Source organism: Myotis daubentonii, chromosome 5 (genome assembly GCF_963259705.1).
Source record: "Myotis daubentonii chromosome 5, mMyoDau2.1, whole genome shotgun sequence".
Taxonomy (NCBI): Eukaryota; Metazoa; Chordata; class Mammalia; order Chiroptera; family Vespertilionidae; genus Myotis; species Myotis daubentonii.
The window spans coordinates 599,728-619,024 of NC_081844.1; the positions used below are offsets into that span (position 1 = coordinate 599,728).

Below are 19,297 nucleotides of genomic sequence, written 5' to 3' on the forward strand. Positions count from 1 at the left end.
AGAGGGGGCCTGACTGTGGACCTGCTTCCCGGAGAAGCAGCCTCACAGGGCACCAGGCTCCACCCACTAGCTGAGGCTCACACCTGGGTCCTTTGAAAGTCACAGGGAGCCCGGCCGGCGTGGCTCAGGGGCTGAGCGTCGACCTGCGAACCAGGAGGTCACGGCTCCATTCCCGGTCAGGGCACAGGCCCGGGTTGCAGGCTCGAGGCAGCCAGTCCATGATTCTCTCTCATCGTTGATGTTTCTCTCTCTCTCCCTCTCCCTTTCTCTCTGAAATCAATAAAAATACATATATTTTTATTTTTATTTATTTATTTATTTTTAAATACATATATTTTTAAAAGCCACACAGAGCAGAGGCTGCGGATGTGAGTCCGTGTGGGACGTTTACCTGAACCCCTGCAGCCTGAGCTTTCACAGCAGGAGGGCCTCGGGGTCGAAGGCCGGCGGCCTCTTCCTGCTGCTGCTGTTGTTCGGAACAGTGTGTTGCACGGATTTCGCTGGCATCCAACCACTTTCTTCCGGAACATTCCATGGAGAACCCGGCCTGCTTCCGTTTCTGCACCAGGAAGAGGGGCTAGAAATATGGCTTGACCCTCCCTTTTTCATCTCAGTGTATTATTTTATCAGCCTCCCGGCAGGCTCTACCGTAGCTTGGCGATGCCCGGCTGCTTTGGGTCATGAGCACGTTTGTTACAGCAAATCACAGTTTCATTATAAAAAGAATGTGATTTCTTCTTTCATCGTCACCCAAGGAGTGAGGACGTTTTTTCCCACTGGTTTCTTTAGAGAGAGTGGGCGGGGGAGAAACACCGATCTGAGAGAGACGCTGATTGGCTGCCTCCCGCACGTGCCCCAACAGGCGCGGGAACAAACCCGAAACCCAGGCACGTGCCCTTCACTGGGAATCGAACCCCAGACCCTCCAGTGCCCAGGCCAGTGCTCTAACCACTGAGCAACGCTGCCAGGGCTGAAAAGTATGTGATTTTAAAGTATAACCTTAGTTCCTAGAAGCCAAAGATAAAAGGTTTTTTTTTTTTTTTTTGAAAAGTTCACTTTCTGAATTTCCACACACGCGGAGCACAGTGCTACTCATTTTGAAAGACTCATCGAGAGGCTGGGCTCTGCCCTGGGGCCTCGGAACCCCTCTCCGCACAGTGAGGGTGAGAAGGGCCTCGAAGCCAGGCCAGAAGCACTGCCCCAGGGGACGCGACTCCTGTCTGATTACGAGGTGGACGCTGCTTCCTTCTGCTTCACAGCCCAGGACACAGGCACACGGACGTCGCCCCCGCCTCATACCAGCCGCAGCCCAGCCAGACGTGGGCACTTGGATCCAGAGCCTCTGTTCTCGCTGTGGGGGCTGCAGGCCAGGGAGCCGTCCCTCCTCCCGCTGGGACTGGAGAGCACATCCTGGCCCCCTCGCCTCCCTGCCCAGCCTTCGGCTCCAGGTCCATCCGCCCTGGTCCCTCGCGGAGAGCGGAGAGCATGGGGGAGAGGGGCGTGTGGACGGGATGGGGGGCCTGGCCTGGCCGGCGGGCCAGCCGCTCGCTCTCCTCCTGCCTGCCTCCCTCCATCTCCAGGAGCCTCCCTCACGCCCCTCAAGGTCGCCCTTCAAGGTCACCGATGCAAGGTCTCTTGACTTGGTCTCAAGCAGGAAACGGACTGAGACTTCCTGGTGAAAACAGGACGCCCCTTGGAGGAGGAAAGAGAGAGATTCGGAGGAAGAATGCCCGGGGAAGGGTCTCTGTGTTGTCTTGGCCACGTGTGAACGCACCCCATCAACCGCAGACAGCAGCGCCCTTCGCCCGGGCCCGAAAGTGAGCCCGTCGCCAAGAGGCTGCCCTGAAAGACGTGATCAGCCGCTGGGGCCGAGCCTCCGGTCCACGGAGAGACATCATCTCAGACTCGCCGGGTGCACACAGGCGAGCAGGACACGCTCTCCATCGGATGGTGACAACAGGGGCCAACCCTGTGCCGGCGGCTCCAGCACACACCACACACCACACACCACACACACACACCACACACACCACACACACCACACACATGTGCACACACACACACACGCACGCACACACACGCACACACACACACACGCTCGCCCAGCCCCGCCTGGCGCGGCGGGCTGCGACCACCGGGCTGTGGAGCCACAGATGTCGCCGTGGTTTTCCCGGGGAGCACATTCAGGCCCATCTGTTGCCGCCTCCACGGCTGCTCGTGTGGCCACAAGGCCCTCATTTAATTCTTGTCAGAAAGTAATGTAAATCCCGTTACCTCAGAGGTCGCGGCCGCGCTGTGCCGAGGCCCCCCCGGTTTACACTCCACGCCGCGGGATGAAAAGAGCCCTTTCATGTGGCTGCGCGCACAGAGCCCGCCCTCCTCGGGCGGCTGCCTGCGGCCGGGCTGCCCCTGCTTTGAATGCGGCGACGCCAGTTGGTGCACTCCGCCTCAGAGAAAGAGAGAACCGTAATCTTCCAGCCGAAGTTTCTCCTTTTGCGGGAGGAAAAGGCGAGAGACATCCTGGGCAGGGCATCGCTGAGTTTTTAATTATCTGTAGGAGGCAGACGCCCTCCCCGGAGAGGACAGAGTGGGGGCTTCTGGCCCGAGTTACCGCGTCAGGGCCCTGGAGACCTGGTTGTCAGCAGGCGTCACCCACCCTGAAAACGGTGGTGTGCTGGCGGGAGTAGCTGCCCCATTCAGGCGTCTCCTTCAGGCTGGGTAGAGGAAATCCAAGCATTCGATTAACTTTCTTAGGGGCAGGCTGGGCAGGAGCCGGTTTACTGGTGAAGTGAGGGAGGACGTCAGTCACGGATGTGTGTGTGTGTTCACAGAATTGTTTTGCTGGAAGCTGAGTCCTGGCAGCTCCCATTCAGCCTGTCTGTGTGGGCACATGGGTGTGTTCTGAAATATTCAGGGCTGTGTCGGTAGCTGGAAGGCAAATGGTTTTAGAAGCCCCGTGGGGTGTGACCCGACGCCCTCATCTCTCCACTGGGAAGCCCAGAGCCTGCCTCTCTGAGTGCGTGCGCAGGCTCAAGCCCCCCCAGGTGCTCCCTCGGACAGAGCGCCCCCCCCCACCACACCCGCCTCTGCCTGCCCTGGTGTCTGTGATGATAAACTGGGATTGAAAATGTTACGTAGCCCTGGAGCCCTGGCCGGTTTGGCTCAGTGGATAGAGCGTCTCCTGCGGACCAAAGGGTCCCAGGTTCGATTCCGGTCAAGAGCACGGACCTCAGTTGCAGGCTCCTCCCCGCCCGGGCCCTGGTCGGCACGCATGGAGGAGGCCACCCATCGATGTGTTTCTCTCACATCCTCATTTCTCTCAGTCTTTCCCTCTCCCTCCCGCTCCCTCTAAAATCAATGGTAAAATAGCCTACAAACACAAAACAAAAGTGCAGCCGTTATCATCTCCGTTCTTTAAAACTTGAGACGTGAGCCTATTTCTCTGAGCGACTAGGACGCACGTTTCTCTCACGGAATCAGCAAGCGACCAGAGTCAAGCACCTGCTTTTCAGCGTGGTCGTTCGTTTCTTCTCCAAAAGCCAGGACACCGAGCCGTCTCGAGGGGAAACCCCGTGGGTGGGAGGTCTGGCGCTGCGTCCGACCACCTCCCCCAGACCCCCGGAGCTGCCACAGGAACGTGGACAAATCACCCAACTTCCGACTTTTCAGATCTTCACCGGGGGCCCTATCAGTTGCTACCTGCCTCAGTGTGATCTTGTAAACATAGGATAATCAGTCCAGTTCCTCTGTTGCCTTCGGCCAGGATCCGATACGCCTTTTCTCCCGTTAAGGGGTTGGGGGGATGGGAGGTGGACTGAATTCTCCAGCTGGTGTGGCGAGCCTGACTGCGGGCGGGAGGGGCTGCGCTTCCTCTCGGCTGACCTACCTGCTTGTCTTCCTTCCCAGTGAGGGCGACTTTGAGGAAAGTCCGTTCTGTTCCTCCGTAACCGCAAAGGAGTGGAGCACCGTGTCCACCAGGCACCAGGAAATGCTGACTCCCGTCCAGGAGTTTGCAAATCAGTCCCTAGTGTTTCACATGGTAAGCCAGGTGCTAAGGAAACAGCAGAAAACAATGTTCTTGTCTCCAGTAATCGGGGGTGTTTCACTTGCCTATTTAAATTCACTGTTTTTAAAAAACATTTTCCTGTGTCAGTTCTGTGCGGGTGAAGGTGCCCCCATTCGCTGAAAGCGAGGAGTGGAATTGGCGGCCCGTCTCCGACCCCACCCTCCTCGGTAGAGAAAGGAGATACGAGTCCTCCCGCTCCAGGAGCTCCCGCGCCATGCGTGCCGCGGCCCCAAACCACGGCCACCTGCCCATCAGGCGAGTGACGCTGAGCACATTCCCGCGGCACCTGACTCAGTGACAGAACTCGCAGGAGGTACGGAGTCCTGCACCTCAGCTACTCGCTTCCATGTCAGCCCCGAGAAAGCAGGGCCCGGGCTCTGTGGTCCCAGAGAGCAGGGTGCCTGGGGGTCTGAGGGAGTCTTTCTCACCAAAGGAGCCAGGGAGGAGCAGGCAGGAGGAGGTAGGAACAAGGAGAAGCAGGGAGGAGGAGGGAGGAGCAGGGAGGAACAGGGAGGAGGAGGGAGGAACAGGGAGGAGGAGGGAGGAGGAGGGAGGAACAGGGAGGAGCAGGGAGGAACAGGGAGGAGGAGGGAGGAACAGGGAGGAGGAGGGAGGAACAGGGAGGAGGAGGGAGGAGCAGGCAGAAGGAGGGAGGAGCAGGCAGAAGGAGGGAGGAGGAGGGAGGAGCAGGGAGGAGGAGGGAGGAACAGGGAGGAGGAGGGAGGAGCAGGGAGGAGGAGGGAGGAGCAGGAAGGAGGAGGGAGGAACAGGGAGGAGGAGGGAGGAGCAGGGAGGAGGAGGGAGGAGCAGGAAGGAGGAGGGAGGAACAGGGAGGAGGAGGGAGGAGCAGGGAGGAGGAGGGAGGAGCAGGGAGGAACAGGGAGGAACAGGGAGGAGGAGGGAGGAGGAGAGAGGAGAAGGAAGGAGGAGGGAGGAGCAGGGAGGAGCAGGGAGGAACAGGGAGGAGGAGGGAGGAACAGGGAGGAGGAGGGAGGAACAGGGAGGAGGAGGGAGGAGCAGGGAGGAGCAGGGAGGAACAGGGAGGAGGAGGGAGGAGGAAGGAGGAACAGGGAGGAGCAGGGAGGAACAGGGAGGAGGAGGGAGGAACAGGGAGGAGGAGGGAGGAGGAGGGAGGAACAGGGAGGAGCAGGGAGGAGCAGGGAGGAACAGGGAGGAGGAGGGAGGAGGAGAGAGGAGAAGGAAGGAGGAGGGAGGAGCAGGCAGGAGGAGGGAGGAGCAGGGAGGAACAGGGAGGAGGAGGAGGAGGAGGGAGGAGGAGAGAGGAGAAGGGAGGAGCAGGGAGGAGCAGGCAGGAGGAGGGAGGAGGAGGGAGGAGGAGAGAGGAGGAGGGAGGAGCAGGGAGGAGCAGGCAGGAGGAGGGAGGAGCAGGGAGGAACAGGGAGGAGGAGAGGAACAGGGAGGAGCAGGGAGGAACAGGGAGGAGGAGGGAGGAGGAGGGAGGAGGAGGGAGGAACAGGGAGGAGCAGGGAGGAACAGGGAGGAGGAGGGAGGAGGAGGGAGGAACAGGGAGGAGGAGGGAGGAACAGGGAGGAGCAGGGAGGAGCAGGGAGGAGGAGGGAGGAGCAGGAAGGAGGAGGGAGGAACAGGGAGGAGGAGGGAGGAGCAGGGAGGAGGAGGGAGGAGCAGGAAAGAGGAGGGAGGAACAGGGAGGAGGAGGGAGGAGCAGGGAGGAGGAGGGAGGAGCAGGAAGGAGGAGGGAGGAACAGGGAGGAGGAGGGAGGAGCAGGGAGGAGGAGGGAGAAGGAGGGAGGAACAGGGAGGAGGGAGGAGCAGTCAGGAGGAGGGAGGAGGAGGGAGGAACAGGGAGGAGCAGGGAGGAGAAGGGAGGAGGAGGGAGGAGGAGGTGGAGGAGGGAGAACTCCACATGTGTGTGCACGTGGGCTGCTCTGCAGCCAAGAGGAAGATGAGCAAAACGGTGACCGTGCTGTCTTTTCTTTCCGTCGCTTTCCCCTGAGGTCACACGGGAGAAGGGCAATCCTTGTGGGCAGAGCCTGGCTGCGGGGCTGGGCTTGGGGGTCACAGGCTGAAGCGGTTGGCGTGTGGAGGTTTGGCCCCTAAATGTGTGGGTGCTGCGCGGGCGTCCCTCACAGGGGCTGCCCCTCGAGGAGACACAAGTCCCCCCTGGTTCCCAGGCCCGAGGGAGGCTCCCGCCGAGACCCAGCGGCCCCGGCGACCCACAGGCGCTGAGTGATCGCTGGCCACACGGGGGACGCTATTGTCCGCCCGGAGTGTGGTCTGCGATCCCCAGCCCAGGCCCCCCACCCGGCGCCCCTGACACTTTAAGTATAAAATAAATAACGAGCTTCGTGTGTGTCTGGGAGCAAAGACGCGGATAAGGGCCGTCGTTCCTGTCTGGGCTGTAATCCCGGGAGCTGCCCTGGCCACTGGGGGGTGGGGGCTCCCCACGCCTGTGCGGCGGCCAACAGCTGATTAACCCTCGGAGGCTGGGTCCTCGGGTTTCATTTTCATGCAAATAAAACTCGCATCTTTCTTCCTGAAAATGTCTTGGCCGTCATAATATTTCAGTGTGGGATCGGATTTCTGTTCCTTAATTGCGTGTGGATCTGGAGGTTCCGTTAGGGGGTAATCGCTGTCACGGGGCGATATGCTGGGAAGGGTAGCAAGAGCCTGAAGACTTCGCACAGCCGAGCGGTTTCCTTTCTCAAACCCATAAATGCCAACGAGGCCAGCAAGGCACCGAACCCAAATAGACTAAAGAAAACATTGGACGATCTCTTTAAAAAGGAAATTTCATTTTTAAACAATAATATCTGATCCCTACGAAGCTCTTAGTCCGTGGTAGGCGCCTGCGTTTGCACATGTTAACTCACCTCATAGGACTCTGTGAGCCCTGGCTGTCTGGCTCAGTGGATAGAGCGTCGGCCTGTGGCCGAAGGGTCCAGGGTTCGATTCCGGCCAAGGGCACGTACCTTGGTTACAAGCTCCTCTCTCTCCGTCAGGGCGCGTGCAGGAAGCAACCAGTAGATGTGTTTCTCTCACATCGATGTTTCTCTCTTTTACTCTCTGTAAAAATCAAAGGAAAATTACTCTGAGGTTGGAACCATTCATCTCCCTTTCTCTCCCCCGACGAGGACACCGGGATCTGGCTGGCCCAAGGCCAGCGGGGCACAGAACCCAAATCCCAAATCCCAGCCAGGGAGCCTGAGGGCAGGGGCGTGAGTGAACCTGTCACCTTTGATGACTTTGACGGTGAAACAGCAACTTTCATTTCAAGACCATTTCTCTTCTCCTATGATTTTGGAGCCCCCTCACCCCTCACCCCTTTCTCCAAGACAGGTGGGTCAAAAACCCACACGGCTCTGCAAAATCACTCTCCCGGCCTTGGGAGTATAACTAACACAGATTGGAAAGGGTTTTGTTGAGAAATTAACTTTAATCCCCACATCGCTGGCCTCGTGAGAATCATGTGACGTGTCCCTGCCCTAGCGACTTCCCGCTGCAGGGGCCCCGCACACCTCCACGGGCACCTCCACCCGCACCTGTCACGGTGGGCGGCGGGTCTGCATCGCCACTGGGAACCAGCTTCCCCTTCGTCAGCAGGCAAGGCCTCTCTGTTTCTTTCTTTAAAAAAAAAATACTTTAAAAAATATTTTTATTGATTTCAGAGAGGACGAAAGAGAGAGAGAAACATCAATGATGGGAGAGAATTGGGTCGGCTGCCTCCTGGATGCCCCACACTGGCAATCAAGCCTGCAACCCAGGCACGTGCCCTGATGGGAATCGAACCCGGGACCCTTCCGTCCGCAGGCTGACTCTCTGTTCACTGAGCCACACCAGCCAGGCTGTTCCTTAAGGATGGACAGTTCCTCTTCCAGCAAAGCCCTCCCGCTGTGTCTCCCTCCGGAAGGCAGGCCTCTGTTTAGTAGGAAGCAGAGTGCGGCTGAGGGACCTCAGACCCGGGTTCTCACCCCTCCCGGTCCCGCCTCCCCTCCCCGCCTCCCGGCCCTGCCTCCTGGCTCCCCCTCTCCACCTGGGTTGGGCCGTCTACCTCCAGAGCAGCCTTTCCGATGGGCCTCCCACGTCTGCAAGGCCTGTTCCTGCTCCGGCTGCTCCGTGGCTGAGGACAGCCCTGGACTCAGGGCCACGTGCGGGCAGCTGTCTGAGAGGGAGGCCGCCTTTCCTTTGGGGTCAGAGACACGGAGACCACCTCCCGGAAGAGGCGCCCAGAGCCTCAAGCGGGACCAGATGGCAGGCCCCGGCTCACCTTGACCCCCGGTGTCGCCCTGGGAGCCGGGGCCAGGCTAATGTTCGCAGGTGTCACCGCGCTGATGGAGAGGTAACCGGAGCCGGCGAGAGGCGCCCGCGATGGCGGCCTTTTCTTCTTCCTCCTCCGTCTCCCTGAGGCGGCAGGTGCCCCGCCGTGACCCGGAACCCCCCTGCCTTCCTGCACCCGCAGGTGTGACAAACGGCCACAGGCAGGGCCGGGCGGGGCCTCCGTCCTGAGTTACCCAGCTGTGCGCTCGGGCAAGAACTGCGCGTCCCCTGCAGCCTTTCCCAAAGTCCTGATTAAAAACATCACGCACACGCTCTCCTGTTCTTTGTAAATGGACTGAGAAAGTAAACTGGGTTTCTTGGCAGCCAAGCGATGGTTACACTGATGGCTCCCACGCCGGCCCCCCTCGCTGTTTTGACCACGTGTGCTCATCCCGGGCTCTCAACACAGAGAGGACCTGCTCCCGGAGTCTGTCCCCGCCTGATTTCCCGTCCTTGCGTCTGTCCCCGGCGATTTCCGTCTGACCCGGGAGGCCCCTGCCCGGCCCCTGCCATGGAATCGGGGGCCACAGCCCTGAGGGCAGAGATCCATGTTTATAACTCAGCCACACTCAGAGGCCCAGTTTCCATTTTATTCTTTTTTTTTTTTTAATATATTTTATTGATTTCTTACAGAGAGGAAGGGAGAGAGATAGAGAGTTAGAAACATCGATGAGAGAGAAACATCGATCAGCTGCCTCCTGCACACCCCCTGGGGATGTGCCCGCAACCCAGGTACATGCCCTTGACCGGAATCGAACCTGGGACCTTTCAGTCCACAGGCCGACGCTCTATCCACTGAGACAAACCGGTTTCGGCTCCATTTTATTCTTTTTAATTTTTCATTATAAGTCGAATAGAGCCCGGCCAGCGTGGCTCGGTGGTTGAGCTTCGACCTATGAACCAGGAGGTCACGGTTTGATTCCTGGTCAGGGCAGATGCCGGGGTTGCGGGCTCCATCCCCATTAGGGGATGTGCAGGAGGCAGGGGGTCAGTGATTCTCTCTCTTTGTTGATGTTTCTATCTCTCTTTTCTTCTCTGAAATCAATAAAAATATATTTTAAAAAAATAAAATCTAGCCGAAACCGGTTTGGCTCGGTGGATAGAGCGTCGGCCTGCGGACTGAAAGGTCCCAGGTTCGATTCCGGTCAAGGGCATGTACCTGGGTTGCGGGCACATCCCCAGTGGGAGCTGTGCAGGAGGCAGCTGATCGATGTTTCTAACTCTCTATCTCTCTCCCTTTCTCTCTGTAAAAAATCAATAAAATATATTTTAAAAAAAATAAAGTCTAACGGACATCAAACAAGTATGAAATAGGTGTACTGTGCACAGAACATGATGGATGCCCACAGAGGGAATAACGAACTTAAGGAAAGGTCCGCACACCATCTCCCGTTCCCCTGTGCTCACCCGCGTCCCTCTGTCTCCCTCCGCGATCCGCCACTCGGACTCTTCCTACTTCATGTCTCACTTGACTGAACTCAACGTGTTTTTCTGTTTTCTGTTGCTTTTGGTAATCCTCACCCAAAGATATTCTTCCCATTGATTTTTAGAGCGAGTGGAAGAGAGGGGGAGAGACAGAGAGAGAGAAACACCAATGCGGGAGGGACGCATCGGTCGGTTGCCTCCTGCACATGCCCTGGATGTGGATTGAGCCTGAGACCGAGGTACATGCCCTTGACTGGAATCGAACCTGGGACCCTTCAGTTCACGGGCCTATGCTCTACCCACTGAGCCAAACCGGCCGGGGCTCCACATGTTCCGATACACAGCAGTTACCATTCCATTCGAATAGCTTCTAGTTTCCATGATGATGACTTCTTGGGCCTGCAAGTGACCTAGGAGAGTATTTCTTAATTTTTTTTATCGCCTTCTCTTGAAATTTTCTTCATTTTTTTCCCTTCTACTAGTTTTAACGTTATATGTCTTATTACAATTTTTTAGGGATTAGCTTAACATTTTTGTCACCGTCCAAAGTTAATGTTTCCCCTCCCCCTAACCAACTCAAAGATCTGAGAACACTTTATGCCCGTCTCTCTCCTCCCGACGTGGACTCTGTTGGTGTTTGTGTATATTTTTTCTTTCTTATTTTTCCACAAGGCGGTTGCAGCTTTGTACAGTGCATGCTTAGATTTAGCCAGTGGCATCCTTTTTGTTGCCCCTTGAGTACTGGGCTCTTCGTCTGTGATCGCTTTCCTCTTCTCTAAAGCACTATTTTAGCAATTTGTTTAGAAAGGACCTGTTGAGGCTTATTTTTAAAAATGAGGCCCAGTGCATGAAATTTGTGCACAGGAGGTGGGGTGTCCCTCAGCGCAGCCTGCACCCTCTCCAATCTGGGACCCCTCAGGATCAGGTCGAAACCGGCAGTGGGACATCCCTCTCACAATCCGGGACTGCTGGCTCCCAACTTCTCACCTGCCTGCCTGCCTGATCGCCCCAACCACTGCTGCCTGCCAGCCCGATCACCCCCTCACCTGCTTGATTAGCATCGCTCTATCCATTGAGCGACACCGGCCAGGGCTGTCATTGCCTATCTTACTCCAAATGCCACAAAGGACACACGCGGAGAATCAGCAGTGGGTTCCCGTGGGCTTGTGTCTGAGTAGCAGGCACATCAGCCAGAAGCTTCCTGGGGACTCCGCAGGGGCAGGCGGCGGTGTCGCCGGGACCCAGGGGCGGACCGGAGGGGTTTGGAAGCCATGTCATCAGAGGTGCGTTGCTCTGCCGGCTCCCTGTGGCTCCACCAACATCCCTGGGGGGCGGGGGGGTGGGTGTCTCCGGGACCTGCCCAGAGGGGCTGCCGCCTGGACCGGGCCCTGCAGGGAATTCGCAGAGACCCCATAGAGCCCCCAGGCTGTCTGCACCTTCCTGGTCTCCCCGAGTCTTACAGGTCATGGATGCTCAGCGAATCACCTCGAAGGGCTCATTTACTGAGAAGGGATGTCTTCTCCTAGGTGGCTGAGCCCGTGGACCAGGGACCTGCACCCGCGTGAGGGAGGGGCATGGACAGCCCGGGCGCTGTGGCCGCACACCTGCAGGAGTGCCTGCACCTGCTGCAGCAGCTGGCAGCGGCTCCCGGCGCACCTGGGCGGGAACAGCGTGGGGACGAGGACCCGCCGCACGGAGGTGAGGTCCCCTGGCCCCCGTCTCTCCCCAGGCAGGCAGATGACCCAGGACCGCGGATCTGGGGCAGGAATGGGGGGGCTGCGAGGGCAGGGGGACGGCCACTCTGTCGTCGTGAATCACTGTCAGTTCTCGTTTTCGGCTTCAGTAAACAGGAGGCCTCAAGACACAGTGAGGTTCCAGGGGAACAAAGGCTCCGAGGGGGCTGGTGCCCGCACGTTTCAATTATGAAGAAACGGAGGCCACTTCTCCATGGTGGCACGTACTTTCTCTCACACGGGGCCTTTGTGCCTCACCCGTTTCCATAGACGTCTCTGCTTTCCATAAACGTGTCACCGCATCAGTCCGATCTCTCTTGTCTTGGTCATCAATACATTTCTTTCTGTTTTTGAAAATCCTTATTGTTGAGAGTATTACAGATGCCCCCCATTGTCCCCCAATGCCTCCCTCCCCCCGGTTCATGCCACATCCCAGGTCTTCACCACCCTATTGTCTGTGTCCATAGGTGATGCATATAAGTTCTTTGGTAAATCTCTCCCCGCCACGCCCCCCCCCTTTCCCTCTGAGATTCGTCAGTCTGTTCCATGTTTCCATGCCTCTGGTTCTATTTTATTCCTCCTCCTTTTCTTCCTCAAGAATACCCTTCAACATTTCATGTAATTCTGATTTGGTGGTGATGAACTCCTTTAGCTTTTTCTTTGTTTGTGAAGCTCTTTATCTGACCTTCAATTCTGAATGAGAGCTTTGCTGGGTAGAGTAATCTTGGTTGTAGGTCCTTGCGATTCATCACTTTAAATATTTCTTGCCACTCCCTTCTGGCCTGCATAGTTTCTGTTGAGAAATCAGCTGACAGTCGTATGGGTATTCCCTTGTAGGTAACTGACTGCTTTTCTCTTGCTGCTTTTCAGAGTCTCTCTTCATCTTTAACCTTTGGCATTTTAATTATGATGTGTCTTGGTGTGGTCCTCTTTGGATTCCTTTTGTTTGGGGTTCTCTGCGCTTCCTGGACTTGTACATCTATTTCTTTCACCAGGTGGGGGAAGTTTTCTGTCATTATTTCTTCAAATAGGTTTTCAATATTTTGCTCTATCTTCCCCTTCTGGCACCCCCATGATTCGAATGTTGGTGCGCTTGAAATTGTCCCAGAGGCTCCTTACACTATCTTCATATTTTTGGATTCTTTTTTCTTTTTGCTCTTCTGATTGGATGTTTTTTGCTTCCTCATATTCCAAATTGTTGATTTGATTCTCAGCATCCTCTACTCTACTGTTGATTCCCTGCAAATTATTCTTCATTTCAGTTAGCGTACGCTCAATTTCCGACTGGGGTCCCTTTTCATGTCTTTGATGTTCTCACTAATTTCTGTGGGATGTGTGCTGAGAGGGGCGTGGCCTGGAGATCTGTGGGTGCTCAGGAGGGCACCTCAGGTCACGGGAGGCAGGTGGGCTGACAGGAAGTGACATGTTTGCCTTGAATGCTGTTGGTGGGCTGAGCTTGACCTCAGCGGGGTTCGGAGAGAGCAGGCAAAACAGGGCCAGCAGGTGTGAAAACCATTAAAGAACTCGGTGCAGGCCCATGCCCAGCCACCTGTGCTGCAAAAAACTAGGATCAACAAGGCAGAAGATGGGATGGGTGGGCAAGACTGGGGGCAGTGAATGCGATGGGAATTACTCCTAGTGAAGAGGGACATGGGTTTCAGAATCCACAGGATTTGATACCCATTTAGATTCAGAGAGAAGAGAGAGCATGAAGTCCAGACTGACTCCTGGTGTCCGATCTGGGGACTCGGTGAGTGTGGGAGCAGAGGACAGAAGAGAGACACAGCTGGAGGGAAGGCGACAAGCTCTGTTGGAGGGATGCTGCATCTGCGGTGTCTGCACAGCTCACACCTGGAGAGGCAGAACTGGTGACACATGGGCTCCGGAATCCAGAGGTCCCCAGATGTCTGGGAGGCACTGAATGGCATGTGGCCTCTGGACGCCCACACACCAGCAGGAACTGGGTGGCGACCAGAGTCAAACGGGAACATTTTTGCAGCAAAATTGTTGACTGAGCTCGCTCTGTAGGATAAACACAACTGCAATTAGCGTCTCATCACTTCAAACTGCTTTGGGCATCAAATGTAAGGAAAAACCTTCAAATTTCCAGAGCTTTCTGAGTTCACTGCGCTTGGACAGAAGATGTGGATGGGTGTGCTAGTTAGGTGTGGTGCCCGCAAAGAGATTAACTAGCCCTGGCCAGTTTGGCTCAGTGGATAGAGCGTTGGCCTGCAGACTGAAGGGTCCTGGGTTCTATTCCGGTCAAGGGCACATGCCCCCAAGTTGTGGGCTCAATCCCCAGTGTGGGGTGTGCAAGAGGCTGCCGATCCATGATTCTCTCTCATCATTGGTGTTTCTATCTCTCTCTCCCTCTCCCTTCCTCTCTAAAATCAATAAAAATATATATGTCTTTAAAAAGAGATTAAATAGATCTGCTCCATGAGGCAAGGACATTTCACAGAAGACTGATACCATTTCACACTCCACTTGGGTTTTCCATGTTCTTTTCTGCATTAGAGTCCCATCGCAGTGAAAGTGTGGGTGAGGGAGGGGTGGGAGCAGAGGGGCCCAGGTGGTGTCTGCAGCTGCAGCTGCGGCCCCAGGTGCACCCCGGACAGTCCCTTTCTCACGTTACAGGGAGCCTGTGTCTCCTGCATCCTGTCTGACTTCACGCAGAGCTGCCCGCGGAAGTTCTTCGCGTCCCCCTGAACCTTTCCATGCCCCACTGCCCCGTCTGCCCGGAGGGGCAGGGAGCCCCTCGCTGTTATTCCGGGGGGGCCTGGGGCAGTGTCTCTGCCACTGAGGCACTTCATCACAACCCGGGGGCCCACCGCCTTCCTCTGAGAGCCATTCCCCACCTGAACTCTGACCTTTCCAGCTGCACTCCCTGGCGAGCTGTGGACCCTCCTCCAGGAGGCCAAGAACATGGCGTGGCCCTTCGTGCCCGAGAAGTGGCAGTACAAGCCGGCCGCAGGCCCCGAGGACAAAGCCAACCTGCAGGACCTGGTGGGCGCTGGGCTGCAGCAGCTACTGGTAGGACGCCCCACCTGCTCCCCGACCCGCCAGGCATGTCGCCCTATGCACTGCCATCGATTGAGTTTCTCTCAGGCCTAAGACAGCCTCTCCCCGTGTCCCCCTTAGCCAGCTGACGAATGGGAGGGAACAGCTTTTAGAAAAGCATCTTGAGGCCAGGCACCTACAAACCAGGCCAAGCGAGGGGAGGAGGACGCACAGTGGGGCTATGCAGACACCTGTGTCCTGAAATGCTCACCTGTCTGCCGGCCAGAGCTGCGGTTTTGACTGCACCGTGCCATGTTGCATTCTTGTTTTGAAATGCTACTTACTAAAAGTCAGGGCCCTGAAATGCCCGGCCGGTTTAGCTCAGTGGTTGAGCATCAACCTAGGAACCAGGGGTCACAGTTCAATTCCCGGTCAGGGCACATGCCTGGGTTGTGGGCTCGATCCCCAGTGTGGGGCGTGTAGGAGGCAGCCGATCAATCATCTTCTCTCATCATTTATGTTTCTATCTCTCTCCCCCTTTCCCTTCCTCTCCGAAATCAATAAAAATCCTATCCAATAAAAGAGTAATATGCAAATTAGTTGTCACTCCATCACAGAGATGGCCACACCCATAGCCACAAGATGGCGGCGCCCAGTCCCCTCAGTCCCGCCACTGAAGTGTCCAGGCCTGTTGGCCAGGCAGGTGGCGAGGGAGGAAGGGTGGGCAAGGGTGGAGCAGGTGATTGGAGGGGGCTGGGGGTCCCCTGTTCAGGCCAGAGTCCTCAGCCAGAGGCCTCAGGCCTGGGCAGGGGTGGAGCCAGGATCAGAGGGGCAGGGGCGGAGCCTGCGATTGGAGTGAACTACAGAGGAAACACCTTTTCTGACCTGTTATTGGCTAAGCTCCCTGTATGCCACTGCTAATATTCTTAGTAACTTGGGTAATAAGAATCCAATAAGGTGATCTAGGGTTTTTCACCACACTCCTGGAGAAAAAAACAAAAGTCCGCTGCTGGAGGGCTAAGAAATGTCATATCCTGCCCTAGCTGGTTTGGTTCAGTGGATAATGCCTTGGCCTGCCAATGGCAGGGTCTGGGTTCAATTCTGACCAAGGGCATGTACCTAGGTTGCAGGCTCCTCCCTGGCCGGGGCCCAGGTCAGAGCTCACACAGGAGGCAACCAATCAAAGTGTTCCTCTCACTTTGATGTTTCTCTCTGTCTTTCCCTTTCTCTTCCACATTCTCTAAAAATCAATGGAAACATATCCTCAGGTGAGCATAAAAAAATAAAGAAAGAAAGAAATGTCATCCTATGAAAGACACATCTTGAAAATGCCTAAAGAAAGTTGTCATATTTTCATGGTGAAGGGACTGGAGTCCGTGTTGATGAAAACACCTTGGTGGCTGCAGTGACTGGCAGTGGCTGCAGCAGCGGGGTGATGAGGCTGGTGCCTTCCCCTGATCAGCCCGGTCGCCTCCCACAAAGGCTGTGGCTTAGGTCTGCTCCCCAAGGGGAGCAGGGAGCGGGCCTAAGCCGTCAGTAGGACATCCTCTGAGGGCTTCCAGTATGTGAGGGGGGGCAGGCTGGGCTGAGGGACCCCCCCCCCAGTGCACAAATTTCATGCACCGGGCCCCTAGTACAGTGGTCGGCAAACTGTGGCCCCTTGAGTGTGGCTCTTCCACAAAATACCACGTGCGGGTGCGCACGTACAGTGCGATTGAAACTTCGTGGCCACACTCAAGGGGCCAAAGAGCCGCATGTGGCTTGCAAGCCACAGTTTGCCAACCACTGCCCTAGTATATTATAAATAAATAAATAAAAGTTGGAGAGCTTAAATATGGGGGGGATGGCAAACGTAGGTTTGCAGTTGTTTGTATGGAAAATAATTCTATATAATAAAAGCCTAATATGCAAATTGTCCCTTCGACTGAGAGTTCAACCGAGAGTTGAACCACTAATTATAATGTGTGCTGACCGCTAGGCAGGGGGGCATGGAACATGGCAGGCATCAGGGATGTGGTGCTGGCAGCGGGTGGCAGTGGAGGCACTGCCAGCCCCAATGGGCCCTGACCAGAGCGGGACCGCGGCAGGATGGTGGAGCAGGTGAGCAGGCAGCGCCAGGCCAAGGCGGGTGAGAGTGGGGCCAAATAGCCCCACCGATCGCCCCCCAGATGACCAGCTGTGGTGGCCGAGGACAGGGCCTCTGCTGGCTCCCAGGTGCTAAGGGAGCCTGGCAGGGGCCCAATCACTCAGGCAGAGGGGGGGACACAGGGGCTTGGGGACCCAGGTGCTACCCAGAACCCAGAGGTTAACTGGGACCTGCCCTTCCACACCAGATGCTCACACTACAATTGCTGGCCAGGCATAGGGACTGCACCCATGCATGAATTTCATGCACTGGGCCTCTAGTCCTATATAATAAAGATGTAATATGCAAATTGACAGTCACACCCTCACACAAATGGCTGCCACAAGATGTCTGGCAGGGGAGGGCAGTTGGGGGCAACCAGGCCTGCGGGGGAGGGCAGTTATGGGCGATTAGGCCAGCAGGGGAGGGCAGTTAGGGGCAATTGGGCCAGCAGGGGAGGGCAGTTGGGAGCGATTGGGCCGGCAGGGGAGCAGTTAGGCGTCGATCAAGTTGTCAGGGGAGTGGTTAAGAGGTGATCAGGCTGGCAGGCAGAAGCAGTTAGGGGCAATCAGGTAGGCAGGCAGGTGAGAGGTTGGGAGCCAGCAGTCCCGGATTGTGAGAAGAATGTCCGACTGCCGGTTTAGGCCCTGTGGGATTGGGCCTACCCCACCAGTCGGACATCCCCCGAGGGGTCCCAGATTGGAGAGGGTGCAGGCTGGGCTGAGGGACACCCTCCCTCCCCGCAGTGCATGAATTTCGTGCGCTGGGCCTCTAGTACGTAAATAATAATAATACAAAGTAAACTCTGTGTTTCGTGTATGCACAACTGTGGGCTCACTTCTCCCCCCTGTGAGCACACTCCCCACCTGTCATCAGGGTGATGTGCCGTCTGAGCTACTGACCCTGGCCGGCCCCTCCCAGACCCAGGCCCGTATCCTTGGGATGAGGCCAAGGAGGGAGCATCTCACCAACATCGCTGGCATGCTTAGTCCCGAGCTCACGGACCGACCGGGAGCTGATGGCCCTGCTGCCTCCACCAGGGGATGGTCTGGGGTCGGGATTCAGCTCGGGGTCTAAGGAAGCCCCAGGTCATAGTTTCTCACCCACATTGTCTCGGATGAGTGTCAAGGGAGAGACTGTGTGTGCTTCTATGGATTTGTTTCTCAAATAAAATATGTCTGGAGACCAGGGATTACAAGCAATGACAATACCCTAAACTTTTTATTTCACAGGCAAATAAATGTATAGACATTGTCTTTTTTAAATGTCCTTTTTATTGTTGATAGAATTACAGATGTCTCCCATTTTCCTCCTGTTAACCCCCACCTCCCAGTCCCTACCCCCCCCCCCACCCGCCCCAGGTCTTCCCCACCTTATGGCCCATGTCCATGGGCTGTGCCTGTCCTATATGATAAAAACCTAATATGCAAATTGACCCAACGGTGGAACAACCGGCAGAACCACCGGTCACTATGATGCGCACTGACCACCAGGGGGCAGACGCTCAACACAGGAGCTGCCCCCAGCCTGCAGGCCCCAGGCCAGCCAAAGTGGGTGCCAGTGGGAGCCCCTGATCCCCCCAGGGTTGCCCCACAGATCAGCCCTGATCACCAGCCAGGCCTAGGGACCCCAGCTGTGCACGAATTTCCTGCACCGGGCCTCTAGTAAGTATATAAGTCTTCAGTTTATCTCTTCTCGTCCCCCAATCCCACATGGAGGCATGTCAGTCTGGTCCATGCCTCCCTGCTTCAGGTCTTATTTTGTTGGTCAATTCGTTTTGTTCTTTAGATTCCACATGTGAGTGAGGTCATGTGATACTTGTCTGTCTCTGGCTGGCTTATTTCTCTCAGCATAATGCTCTCCAGGTCTCTCCATGCTGCCCCAAAGGGTAAGCGATCCTTCTTTTTTTATGGCTGCATAGTCGTCCATGGTGTAGCTGTACCACAGCTTCTTTATTCACTCGTCTACTGATGGGCACTTGGGCTGTGTCCAGATCTCAGCTATTGTAAATTGTGCTGCTATGAACACAAGGGTGCATACATTCTTTCTGGTGGGTGTTTTGGGGTTTTTTTTTAGGATATATTCCCAAAACTTACACACTGTCTTTGCCTTCAAAACAAAAACCCAGGAAAGACCCTGAGCTACGTCACAGCCTCTCTGTGAGTAAATCCCCAGAGCAGCAAATCCCCACCGTCCCACCCCCCCCCCCCAAAACCAGACACACAGACCCCTGGGCTAAGCCGACCGGGGGCTGCAGCCAAGGGAGGCAGGTGGCTGGGAGGATGCGGGGAGAGGGTTGAATGCCTTGCCTGCGTCAGTGGCCATGAGGCGTGGGGAGTGACTGTCATTCCTACATCCCTGTGCAGTTTGCAACGTGCACAAGCGTCTCATTTAATCCTCAGAGCAGCCTCCGGTGACCCACCTCCTCCCCCTCTCATCGTAACAAGGAGGACGCTGGGTGCAGGGAGCTGACCCGCCCGGGGTCAGACCACTGAGGGGCGGGACTCGCAGCCCCTCTCCGTCCCCCCCCTCCCCCCGGGTCTCCCTGGGGCCCCAGGAGCTGCTGGAGGCGGCCGGCCTGAAGGAAGCTGGTCTGGCGGGGCCTGGCTGCCCAGGGGTCAGGCCCAGCTCGCGTGGCTCAGACGCCCTTGA

General features: G+C 56.4%; 1 protein-coding gene across 2 annotated transcripts in view; it reads left to right on the plus strand.

Annotated features, from left to right (window-relative positions):
• The window catches only part of ALPK1 (alpha kinase 1), a 65,912-nt gene that overhangs the window by 15,947 nt on the left and 30,668 nt on the right, over positions 1-19,297 (plus strand). For both annotated transcript variants that reach the window (XM_059695499.1, XM_059695497.1), the window contains exons 2-3: positions 11,314-11,485; positions 14,399-14,553. In XM_059695499.1, coding sequence (XP_059551482.1) covers positions 11,362-11,485; positions 14,399-14,553 — 279 coding nt within the window. In that variant the 5' untranslated portion in view covers positions 11,314-11,361. The remainder of the gene's footprint in view (positions 1-11,313; positions 11,486-14,398; positions 14,554-19,297) is intronic.